The sequence below is a fragment of the Castanea sativa genome, chromosome 5 (genome assembly GCF_040712315.1).
Source record: "Castanea sativa cultivar Marrone di Chiusa Pesio chromosome 5, ASM4071231v1".
Taxonomy (NCBI): Eukaryota; Viridiplantae; Streptophyta; class Magnoliopsida; order Fagales; family Fagaceae; genus Castanea; species Castanea sativa.
Genome location: NC_134017.1, coordinates 80012694 through 80025947, shown reverse-complemented (window position 1 = coordinate 80025947; position 13254 = coordinate 80012694). Strand labels below are relative to the sequence as shown.

Genomic DNA, 13254 nt, shown 5'->3' with positions numbered 1-13254 from the left:
CATTCGTCTGATTAAGTAACAATGCCCTATTGCCCAGAGATGCATTAACAACAAATTAAGAAAAGCAGTTAACTTTGTTTCCAAGAAAAAGGGAGGGCTTTTTAAAAAAAAAATACAAACTAGTAGTTACTATCAACCATAACTATTTTGTTTATTTGCAATGGGGCAAATGAAGCTTCCAAGCAACAAAAAAATCTTTTACATACAAGAAGCAACTTGCCAGTATAAGTTTGGCCAGTTTCTTCCAGTGACATCCAGACTACAAAGTTATTTAAAAATATAAATGACAAATTGACAATTAAATAAAACAAAGTCATCCAGGCTACTTTAAAGTGTTTCTTTTGAGGTCTTTTACTACATTGCTTTTGTTTGAAGTGCCTGCAAAGATGGAGAACTTTACAAATAAAAAGCATCAGTATCTTAACATGAATACTCTCACCCAAAAAAGAAGAGCTTATGACAGAAAATGGAAAACTGAGGACTACGCTTGATAAGAAGCACTCAGAAGGGACATATCATACAGGAAGCCTATTGGCTTCATTAAGAACTTTTGCATTCAGATATCAGCAAAACCTGACCTAACAAAATAATTTTGGCACTAAAGGAGTAGAATCCAAGTCTTTAATCACGTACAGCAAGCCCACCGAAAAGTTCCCAGCGCTAATACGCTGTCCTAACTGGCATGAGCAGAAGAGACAACTGCTGGAAGAGAATCGTCAAGTAAGACTCTGGCACCCATCGAGCCATCTGAGGCAGAAGTAGCTCGCTCTGTGAGGGGGACTTCTTTACTACCCTCCTCCATGCGAACAACTTGAGCAAAACTCTTTGACATCTGCTTGATGAAATCACCAGATAAAGCAACAGCATTTCTGTGCTCATTGTCTCCAACTACTCCGACAGCCATCAGGCCAGCTTGCTGTCTGGCCTTCCTTTCTTGCATGGCTTTCTGCCGCTCTTCATAGTAATCAAAATCATCCAGAATGGACATTTCAGTTTCATAATTCTTGAAAATATTCAACATCTCAATACCCTGCTCCAATTTCACCTGTAGCATTTAAAATTAAAACAGAGTTACAGAAAAGAATTTGTAAGTAATAAGTAATTAACCTTGAAATGAAAAAAATGTTTATTCAATTTTTAACAGATTAGAGTCTTTTAAATCCAGGTTGAAGTCTATTAACATTATTGCATGTAGAACAATATAATGAACCTCAGTCTGAAAGATAGGATTGAGGTCATATGACAAGTAGGAAAGAAGCAACAAAACAAAATTTAATCTGGGAAATCATCTACAATCTAAAGACTTCAAAAGGGTTCCAAAGGACAAGACAATAACAATCAGAATGCATATTTAGCTTTTCTTGATTCTTTTCTGGTAAAGATCATGGTTTTATAAGTATCATTTTTGGCTATTCAGAATTGCAAATGAGAACCAAAATTTTTTTCTAGTTAATGGGTTGAATAGTGTGACTGAAGAAAAAATTTGTTAATATTAAAAACCATTTTTTCTCTGATTGATAACCATCCCCTCCACCCAGTGGCTATGTCAAAGGAATCTAAAGAACAATGGACCAATATCAAAAGTGTCACTCCTAATTGCTAAACATCAAATGAGTTATGCAAAATGCCTACCTCCTGGGTGTCTCGACTGTTAGTTACAGGCTTGTTGTCATTGTTTTCAAGTACAATGTGACGAAACTGACTATTAGGGACATCTTTGATTATATGCCATTTGACAGGAAACTGCCCACTCCATTTATCTTGCTGCCAGTAAGTTACACTCTTGTCAAAATCGACAGGTCCAACCATTTCAGCCACCCCACAGAACTGAGCACTGGCATTCACCTGCAGATAAAACCATCATATATAACTAGTGCACAAATTTTATGAGTGGGGCCTAATAGAAACAATATATGAAAAGAAGCAGATAAGAATCTGAATATAGAACAAAACAGTACTGATATAGTGGCCCAAACTAAATTTTCTTCTAGCACTAGAGCTTGGTATCAGGCTTGAGGCATATCAAGATCCAGCCAGAATAGTAAACACAAATAAAAAATAAAATGCATATCTCGAATCAAGTAAAATGAATAAAAAATTAATGCACACCATCATTAGCATAGACCTTCAAATCCTCATTGACCTCTCAAAAGTTAAGCATAAATGGTGAAACTAACATCTACAAAAAACAGATTGACAGGGGGGGACCCAATTGATTTTAAATGATCACATGACCAATCCACATGCCTAGAATAGTAATTTTTATTTTGTTAACCAGTACATATAACATTTCTCTTACATGGGTGGACCCCATAAGTGGGATACCCACGAGATAGATGTTATATATCCCCATTACACCAAATATCACCTCAATAGACGATAACATATTGCTCAAACTTGGGCACCACATCCATTTTCCATTTTCAATGCAAAAATGGAGCAGGTCATAAATTCTGAAAGTAATCCTTTACTTGCAAAGGACACGTAATACAACTGTGGTTTTTCAACCAATAACAACTAAATTGATAAACATGGAAGTCAACAAACATGACAAAGATGTACCAAATAGATTGCTTTTCTGAAAGAAAAGCATCCCTCAAAATAACATAAATGTGACACAGAAATGAGATCCTATACAACAAGTTGCATCATGTCAATTGGACTGAGCAAATAAAAACAGGATTTTTTAAAAAGCAGCCACAACAAGGTCAGGGATAAAAATAAATGAATAAAAACCTTCCCTTTAAAGAAAAGGACCTTAAGAAAAATCATATGCAACCCCCAATTCATGTCCACCACCAGAATTCACCTAATTATAGTCATCATTCAATAATTCTTTAGCAGCCCTAGTTGACAATAGAAATTTGACAGAAATACTATCACAAAGTATCAAGTTCTTACCGAAAAGAATAGAAAGACCGTGCAAGTATCTTGCTTCTCCTTAGCTTCACGATAAGCAGCATCTAATTTTCTATTCCCATTTGGTGTACTGGCCCAAACACTATATTTTATACTCTTGTGAACATTATCTTCGCTGTAAGATTTAATGATGAAGAACTTAGCATCCTTGTACTCTGTGACAAAATCTGGCCTGTTGTATAAACCGTCATGGAGCTTGAGGCTAAGCTTATTATTGTCAACAGAAGAATTATTGTCAGCTGTAATTTGACTCTTTGGCTTTGAGGCTCTTGGTCCTCGATTCTGCTCGCTAAGGATATCAGGAGTACCATTACAACTGCACAGAGAAGCACTGCCCCTGATATGTCTTCTGCTATTTTCAAGTGAAAGCCAGTTTCGACCATTCGATCCCAAACTGGAAATGGATGCACTCCCAAAGCTTGAGCCCTGATTGAAACCACTGGGCAAATAGCCTCTATTATAGGAGTTTGAACCAGATCCAAACCCATACAATGATCTTTGCTGTTGAGAAGGCTGAAAAGAAGTAGATAGCATTTTCACTTTAGATTCTGAGATTTCACCTAAGTACAGATGTCAATCAAAATCAATTCCTACCAAGTGCGAAAGACTGACAACAATGGCATAGTAGCTCGTACACGGAAGATAAGTAAACATTGCCTTAATAATCAAAAGAAAACAATGATGGCAACCTTGGGTTGCCAGTTTAGCTCCCACATTAATGGACATCCAATTACAAAGGCTCAAATTAGATCTTCATTCTTTAGCCTTATTTAGATAAATTTTGCATTTTAGGATGCACACTGATTTATGGCATGGACAAGAACATGTAGATACACATCAAAAAAAGAACATGTAGATAGATATTGATAAACTACTGCTTGTACTAAACTAGTAAAAGCTTAAGCTAATAGGAATGGGTGCTGTCAAAAACTTCACTAGTATTCTAACAGTCCCTCTCACATATGAGCCTAAACTCCCTCTCAATAATTTTTTTTGATAAGTAACATAAAAATTTTATTAAAAAGAACACAACCCAGTACATAGGAAATGTACTAAAGAGGCAAAAAGATCAAGAAACCAAATTGCAATGATCAAGCAAAACAAGAAGGAAAAGACAAGAAAAAGATGGTAAAACTAAACACCATTCGAGAAGAGTAAAAAAGAAAAAAAGACTTAAACTCAAGAATGGACCGTTCGCGTCCCTCAAAGCTTCTAGTATTCCGTTCCCGCCAGATACACCACATCAAACAGTGCGGCACAATCCTCCATATAACTATATTACGATGGTGCCTAAAATTGCATGACCAACCATCCAATACCCTTAGCAGCATTACCCAACAAATACCAAACAAGCAAAAGACCATACTCCACATCTCAAATGCTACAAGACAGTTAAGGAAGAGATGATCTACAGATTCTCCACACCTTTTGCAGATATAACACCACTCAAGAACAACAAAATGCCTCTTTCGAAGATTATCTATAGTTAGAATCTTGCCTAAAGCAGCAGTCCAAGAAAAAAAAGCTACCCGAGGAGGAACCTTCTAGTGCCACACCATTTTCCATGGGAAAGAAATGACAGGAAAAGGGGATAGAGAATGATAATATCCACTCACCTCGAAACCTCGACTGCTGGTTGGCTTCCAACACAGTTTGTCAGAACCAACACCCCGCACCTTTGTGGAATAGATCAAAACCATAAACGAATCCAAAGATTGTGACTCTAGATCATTCACTAAACGACAAAACTGCAAGTCCCAAAATATTCTCCCATTTGCGTAGCGCATAACCTCAGAGACCGAAGCATCCCTTGTCCCACTAATATTATATAAATCTAGAAATGCCTTCTTAAGAGGACGATCCCTACATCACACACCATCCCAAAACTTCACTCAAGTACCATCACCCACATCATACAAAAGGAACTTGGAAAAATTCAACCAGCCACTTCTAATGAACTTCCACATACAAACACCATATGTCCTAGACACAGATTTTGTACACCAACCACCCCACTCATTCCCATACTTCGCCCCAACGACCCTTCTCCAAAGGGCATCATTATCCAAACCATAACGCCACAACCATTTGGCTAATAAGGCAGAATTAAACCTTCTCAAACAACGAATGCCTAACCCTCCATTAGACCAATTTACTATATGAAGTTTACGTTTGTCACCAATATGGGGAATTTCCAACTTTTGTACATGGGAAGTAAAGTATAGACAGGATTCAAACTCAAGACCACCTACTCTGATACCATCATAAACTACTGCTTGTACCAAATTCTTAAGTTGATAAGAAAGGAAGAATTTAATCACCTAATCATTATTCTAACAGATGTCATTTGGAGCTTTCAGATTAAAAGTAATCACATTTTGAAAATGCTCAATTAGAGGATATCAACATGCACCTATAATAATATCTAAATTCTCCCTTTCTCTTCAATTTAATATAAGAAAAGGATCCCATAAAAAAGGTTAAAAAATATCTATATATATATATATATATATATGTATATATATCCACAGGTCAGATAAGTTGACGGCAAAGAAACAGTAAAATAGAATGAGATCTTTCAACAGAATGTCCATAAATAGATAGATATGCAGATGTAAGAGAACAAACCATTCCAATATTCTGTCCAAATGAGCCATGAGGGCCAATAGGCTGTGGTGATACTGCTGGTGAGAATGGCATCAAAGACCTCTGCCTGTCTGAAGGTTTAGACCAATCTGACCAAATTCCTCCAGATCTTAACCCATCAATACCATGCTGAGCATCATGAAAATTCAGACCACCAGGACTTCCAGGAAAATTGGCTCTACCAAAGGATCCCACAGGAGGATAACCAGGCCTTTGTCCAAAAACCATGCTATCACCTTGTTGATCAAGGCTTACTAAGCTGGCAAGCTCTGGCTGTGAAACTTGAGTTGGTGAAGTAAGATATGGCATGCTAGGAGGAACTAACTGCTGGTAATAAGGTGGCCCGGAGAACTGAAATTGCTGGGGGGAGTATAACTGTGCATCTCCACCTACAGAAGGCAAAGGTGTTGTGACCGGGGAATATGGTCCATATGGCATTTGTGGGTTGTAGCCATATCCAGAATGGAACAGAAGAGAAGGATTGTCATTGTAGACACCCTGATTAATTAACAATAAGTTTAATCTAACAGAGAAATGTCAATATGAGAGGAAGAGAACTACTTTTTTTTAAAAAATAATTCAATATTTTGGGGGGGGGGGGGGGGGATTTGAACCCTGGATGCTGTTGGAAACCCCAAAAGTGCCATAGAGCTACAAATTCTTAAGATGAAGAGAAAAATACTTACAGGAGATCCGATTTCCAGTCCTTCAGCATTGACATATGGAGGATATTCATCCCATTCACCACTGGCATTCTCATAACCTGGAGTTCCACCACAGATAAGAAAGTGGTGTCTTATTTTCTATAAGGATAATATAGAGCAAAATTTTAGAGATACAATGCATTGCCATTGAAGCTCTAACCATAATACAGCCTGAAAATGGTATCCTATTGATTGCACTAACCATCTTGACTAGATATTCTATCCCCATGCATACAAAGAAATAATTTTTATCAAAAGAAAATCAGAATTAATAGCACTAAAAGCAAACTTTAGGTTGATGTACCTGCATCTACACCTACGCAGAGATCCGGACACATTATAAGTATTTAATAATAATTAAAGCGAGAATTGTTGTGTAACCATTAATATTCAGGGAGGTGATTTAACAAAAAAAGAGGTAAATATTCAGGCTGGATTTAGCTGCAGCAGCCTAATTTTATGTTTTCCATCCAGATCCCGAGGAATCAATAACTAACCTCGATAGTAGAAGGGCTGAGCTTGGGGAGCATAGACATTTGGTGGGTAAACAGAGTGATCTCCACCTGAAGCCAAAGATCCAACTTGAGCAGCAGCATCCCTTGGATGGACTATAGCGGTAGCATCCTGGGAAGCATTAGGAGAAACTGGCCTCTCACTTTTCACAGAATGAGGCTGAGAACATATATACAGATGAAGGATTATCACTAAAATATTTTCTTCCAACTATCTAGATAGAAAAGGAAATAGAATGGAAGAGTTTGCCACAGGTTGACACCTACCTGTTCCTTCTTGCTATCCGGTTCGACAGGTTTCTCTTCTGCATCCATGATCAGTATGCTCAGTGACTTAGTAGAGTCTTAGAAACACAGGCAGTACAAATTATTGACCAACCAAAGCTAAATTCGGGCATAGGACAACTTGAAGCTATAAATATGTGCGCACAAATCCACGCGTGCACACCTATGCACACATGATAAATGAAGAAATGAATATTTTTAAAGTTAAAAGTTGTCAGTATACATCAAAAGTCTCACTACTAACTTATAATGAAGAATGACAAGATTAAAGATGAGGGAACAGATCCCCTATAAAGTACAAAAAGGGGTGGAATTTTATTTCTAATTTATTAACCTAGCAGAAAGGGATGACAATGTGGCTGAATGATGAGGGAAAACACCACGCCAGATCTACATATACTCATAGTCTCATACTCAACCATGTGTTTATAGGTCATTTAACCAACCTCATGACCCACATACTTTTGGAATTTCCAACTGTCATTTTAGCAGTTTCAATTTAATAGATCCTCTGGCCTATGCTATGCATTCTCTCACCATGTCCACAATTTGTGATACCCATAAACTCCCTTAAATACAAAAATCTCAACCAACCATAATGTACCAAAGCAAACTAACATACCATGGCACAGTTACAAAATTTCTCCTCAACTTGTTGAAATACCAGACCTTCACAAAATACTCCACTTGCAGTTCCCCACTTCATCCATATCATACTAATTTTTAATGAGCAACAGATATCCCCTTCCCCCTCTCAAGTAAAATCATCGTAGTGAAGGCAAGCTGTAGAATTAGCAACAGGCTAATGTTCCAAAGAGGTTATCCTCTCTTGTTTTGATCTCACATAGAATTATTTTCCCATTCCAATTTACACAGTTTGACATCTAAAGCAATTTCACATTGACAATACTTTGTGTAAATAACTCTCAGGTGCGTATCTAATATACCAATTTATTGGAGCACCATTTCTAGCTCCTGCTATATTGAAAACCAATATCTATTGCCACTTGAGTTTCTATAAACTGTGAACTATCGTAGCACTATATCTCAATATTGACAGCATCAAAATAACACATCCACACTACAGGAGTAATATTTACCTACCACAAATACCAATTATTTGACCAAAGTGATCTACAAAAAAAAAAAAAAAAAAAATCAAATAATTGAAAAGAGAATAAAAATATTAGAAGAAGTTCATAGACGATCAAAAATCACCCAAAACTTGCAACAATTCCTGTCACCTTACAATACCCAGATCCTAAATCTCAATATAGATTACACCTTACCCTCCCAATCAAACAGATCAAAAAACAAACTTTACAGACAAACCCCAAAAGTGTCAAATGATCCATCAAACCCACCACACACACACCCAGAAATTCAATGAACAATCCAATTCCAAACAACAAAATAACAAAAACCCATGTTCATTTGACTTCACACAAGACTCATACCATAAGATTACAACAAAATAACAAAAACCCATCTACCAAAACACCCAACAAGACCAATAAAAAAAAAATGTTACAAAGTACAAACAACATCAAGATCAAAACTTGATAAACTAAATAAGAACAAGAGAGAGAGAGGAATTGGAAGACGTACCAGCTGTACGATCTGGACTTGCTGCCATGAATGAAAGCAGGGGCAAAGATCTTCAGAGAACCTAAGCAAAAAGCAGAAAAAAAAAAAGACACACAAAGAGACAAGACAGAGAGTAGTATCTATCTAAACTATCTCTATTATAAATGTCAATCTAAAGCACATAATGATGACATATACGTACAGTGTATCCTATATTTATATATGTTCTGCAGAACCCAGATGAACTTTCATGCTTTCTGATTTATAGTTGAATCTAGTAAGTCTTTTTTTATATATATATAAATAAATAAAAATAATAATTATATATAATTTTTATATTGGAAAATTTGTAAATATTAATATAAAACTAAATTAATAATCAAAAGGTGGTAAAAAAAAAAAAAAGTGGTGCAGTAAATGTGGAAAGAGACTCTGGCAGTCAGGCTGTACCTTTTCCAAGGCTTGTTCAGTAAAAAGAATGTTTGAATAAATTTTTATTTTTTATATATGAAAATATTGTGAAAATAAATATTTGTGTATTTAATAAATATTTTCATTAATAAATGTTGATAGAAGCTAATTAGAGATCAGGCTAAATATAATTTATTTAAAGATAATGCAACTTATAAGGGATAAAACTTAATGGTGATTATTATCATAAATTTCCTAATTAAATTCAACTATTTAAGATTTTGTAATGGGCAATAAAAAACTAATAAAAGCTTACCAGTATTATAAATATGATATTTTTTACTCTTTCACAAAAATTGGGAATTTATTCTAAATTTTTTTATATATAAAATACTTCAAAAATAGTTAAATTTTACTAGTATAATTCAATATAAAACTCATATCATATGTTATTATTGGTTTTGAAAGCTTATATATTAGTAAAAATAAATATTATCTTCAAACTTATTTGAAATAATCTCTTTTAATTTATTATATAATGATTTATAAAATTGATTATTTGTATTATTTAAACAAATTTCTAATATTTTTAATCATAATACAATGAGTTGAAGAAAAATAATATCAAATCATTTTTAAGTACGACTTTTTTCTAATAATATTGGAACAACTCTTAATAAAAGTAAAGAATGCCTCTAACTTAAATTACTTTAATAATATAATAATAGATTAGATGCGTTTATTGGTTTATTTACTTTGTTACTTTTCTTAATTTTAACATGATTTTTTTTATTTTACTTTCTTTTTCGTTTTTCAATATAAATTTTGATGTGCACGTTTTTTTACCAAAATTGAGCGAGAACATCTTTCTTCAGTTTTTGGGATTTGACCTCAGCAACCAAATTTGGTGCTTGCTTGTACCTACTGCACTGCACGTGTGGTGATAAGGTAATGGGTTGTGGGGTTCAGTAGGAACTCCGGAACCACTTTAAAGGTTCCAATGTCCCAACTAAAAATAAAGAAAAAGAAAATATTAATGATAAGGTAAAAATATATAAAAACACTATTATGGGTAAGATGAAGAGTGCCTCGTCTTTTTTGTGTTTCCTTGCCTGCGTTAAGGTGGTAAAAGGACAAATTTTTGAGATGTTTTACTAATCCTTAGAGAAGTAAAATCAAGTGTTTTGAAGATAGTAAAAAAAAAAAATATATATATATATATATATATATATATGCGTATGCTAAATATATATATTAAGAGTGTATTTAGATACTATTTATTTTGTTGAAATTGAAAAATTATTGCTGAAAGTACTGTAGATAAAAGTAAAAATTAGTTGAAATAGTACATTGGACTTATGAATAGTGTCAAAAAGTATAATGAGACTCATAAATAGTAGCAAAAATAAATTGAATAATGAAATAATTTTCATTTATAATCTCAATCCAAACACAAACTAAATAAAATATATATATATATATACATTCAAAGTGGAACAAGGTAAGATATGGCTACACGACCAAAATCCCTCACCACTTCATCAACTCTGGAGTGAGGAAAATCCATAGGGGGTGGTGTGGTACAGGTGGGGTCATGCGGGATGGATTGATTCTGCCATCCTTAAGTGGTTCTCCTGTGAAATTCCTTGATTTTTTGAGTGTAAGTGTATAGATCTTAAGGTGTAATTTTATGTATAAATCTTTAAACATTCATGAAAATAAACAATAAGTTGTTCATGTTATGACATGTGTTTATATATATAAAATAGTACCATAGAAGGGTTTTATGTTATATTTACGTTAAATTCAAAACCTTTAGAGATGTTGTGTGTTTATAACTAAGAACCTTGTAGCTCAATGTTGTAGTATGATTTTTTTAATTGAGACATTTAAGGTTCAAATCATCCATTCTTACTTAAAATATATATAAAAAAAGTGTTTACAATGATTTGCACCTTACAAATAACGGTTTAAATTTTATAGTCAAAACTTTAGAGGGTTTCGTGCTTTATAAGAAAAAGGCACGGAAATATATATATATATATATATATATATATATATATATATATATATATATATATATCTTATTTCTAATAAAATGTTAATATCTTCATTTTGAGATGAATTTGTAATTATGTTCAATGGGTTTCATTGTTTAAAAATAAAAAATTAAAACTATTTTAAGATCAAGATTTATATATAGAACAAAAGTATGAGCTTTATGCATTAGGTATGATTTTTCTATTCATAAAACAAATGTTAAGAATCAAAGAGTGGTGTTTGTCATTAAATTTTATCTCGACTATTTTTTCTACATAATGAGATTTAATCTACTAGCCTAATATATATATATATATATTTCTAAATATTAATTTATATATTTCTAACTAACTCAAAAAAAAAGGTGGACAAGTAAAGATATGTAGTGTCAACATATCAGAACCCTTAAATGTGGTACTGATAATATTTAAATGTTTTCTGGATTGCATTGGTAAGCGTCTTAGAGCATCTACAGCAATGGAGCTAAAATTTTAGCAATTTAGTTACACAAAAAGTTACTTTATCTATTTTACCTACTCATTTTACAAAACATGCTGCAGCAGTGGATCTATTTTAGCTTTCAACACAATAAAATAATATAAATATCACAATAAAATAATATATCTACTACAATAAAATAATATATCCCACTACTCAAAAAGTATTCAACCACAATTTAATTGGAAAGGTGAATAAATTTTTTTTTTTTTTTTATAGCTCTCAGCTACAGTGCTCATGTATTGATACATGAGCACTGTAACACTTTAGCTAAATTTGTTTGCTTTACCTCCACTGCTGCAGGATGATTTTTTGTGTTTGAGTAGAGCTAAAATAGCTATATAGTTATTTAGCTCCACTGCTGCAATTGGGATAATATAAAATTTAGATAGAGTTGGTACCGGTAGAGGTTCTATGAATTTTTAGTGTTTCTTCACTAACAAAGGCTTCAATTGTGTAAGTAAAATTTAAAAAAAAATGCTACGTCCATTCTTCAAAATATTTTTACAATAAATCATAAGTAACTGGTTGTTACTAGTTGTTATTATTGGGGTAAAAAAATAATCTCAATGGTAAGTTCAAATTTAAACCAATAACTAACTATCTATAATTTATTGTGAAAATATTGTGGATAAAACACTATTTTTTTTTTTTTGTTGGTTGAATCAAGCATAAATTGATATATGTATTTTTTATTAGGAGGGCCAGGAATAGAAATTAAAACTCGTGAATGGTCACAAGGGTCAATAGGAGGCATAGTTGAAGGTTAACATAACTTAAAAGAGTAAATATAGTTTTTAAAGTTTCACCCTTCTGTGTGTGTATATGTATGTGTGTGTATATATATATATATATATATATTTTTTTTTTTTTGAAAGTAACCTTTCTATATTATTTAAGTGAATGTCAGACACATAATACAAAAACTTGATAAAACGTTGGTGGTGAATCCTCTTTGTATGTCATCACCAAGTCATTTATGAAAACATGTTGACTGTACAATATTTAACAAAGCTTTAGGAGCACAGTCATGAGCTTCTTTTAGCAATAGACCTATTCACTTTAATAATTCAACTAAGATAAAAACTATGTACCATTGTAGAAATATCATACAAAAGAGAAGCAATTTCATATTTAGTGTCTTCTCTGAATTCCAAAAGCTAGCTAGATTAAAGCCATCGAGTATGTGCAAAAGAAAATGTCTTTCACGTTCCACTTGCACCAAGTTTTCTTAAAGCAGTCATTGGCCAATTTTTTGACACCATCAATAGAAAGGAAAGCAAATGCAATGACAACCAAATTGAACCTTGCCTAGTGGCTACACACAAAACAAACTCTAGCCCATAACATCCAAAACATTGCAGCATCACAGGGTGCATCAAGAACCCATGTACCTCCTTACATGCAATGCACATACTATCAATTTTTGGTACCAAAAGACCTTAACATTTTAAAAATTTAAGGGAACAAAACCGATTATTTTTTTAAATTTGAAAGACTAAAATCGAGCTAATCCCAAAATTCAAGAACTACAAATATAATTTACCCTTTTTTTCTATTTGATGGAATTCATGAATGTATTTAAGTTTTACTAATGCATGGAATGATTAGTTATATGATGTTATTTCAAATTAAATAATATCACGAGTGTT

At 33.3% G+C, this 13254-nt stretch overlaps 1 protein-coding gene across 5 annotated transcripts; it reads right to left on the bottom strand.

Moving 5' to 3' along the window:
- Positions 1 to 267: 267 nt before the first annotated feature.
- Positions 268 to 8884, bottom strand: LOC142633653 (YTH domain-containing protein ECT4). 5 transcript variants are annotated; one of them, XM_075807894.1, is made up of 9 exons: positions 8675 to 8844; positions 8171 to 8200; positions 7049 to 7086; positions 6767 to 6941; positions 6252 to 6328; positions 5548 to 6063; positions 2902 to 3432; positions 1633 to 1845; positions 268 to 1045 (listed from the first exon to the last, which is right to left on the bottom strand). In XM_075807894.1, the coding sequence occupies exons 1-9, from the start codon at positions 8700 to 8702 to the stop codon at positions 674 to 676; spliced, it is 1980 nt and encodes a 659-aa protein (XP_075664009.1). In that variant the 5' UTR covers positions 8703 to 8844; the 3' UTR covers positions 268 to 673. The 5 variants fall into 5 exon arrangements, with proteins under 5 accessions (XP_075664009.1, XP_075664010.1, XP_075664008.1 ...); XM_075807895.1 differs by lacking the exon at positions 8171 to 8200 and having other exon boundaries at positions 8675 to 8884; XM_075807893.1 differs by lacking the exon at positions 8171 to 8200 and having other exon boundaries at positions 7049 to 7125.
- Positions 8885 to 13254: the final 4370 nt, after the last annotated feature.

What these genes read in the sequence shown, in the direction of transcription:
- LOC142633653 (XM_075807893.1), bottom strand. Translation starts at nt 8,702, where the DNA reads ATGGCAGCAAGTCCAGATCGTACAGCTG. An exon ending in TCAGCCCTTCTACTATCGAG is followed by an intron (nt 6,329 to 6,766) that starts GTTAGTTATTGA and finishes GTGGAACTCCAG; the next exon opens with GTTATGAGAATGCCAGTGGT. An exon ending in TTGGACAGAATATTGGAATG is followed by an intron (nt 3,433 to 5,547) that starts GTTTGTTCTCTT and finishes ACTTCTTTTCAG; the next exon opens with CCTTCTCAACAGCAAAGATC.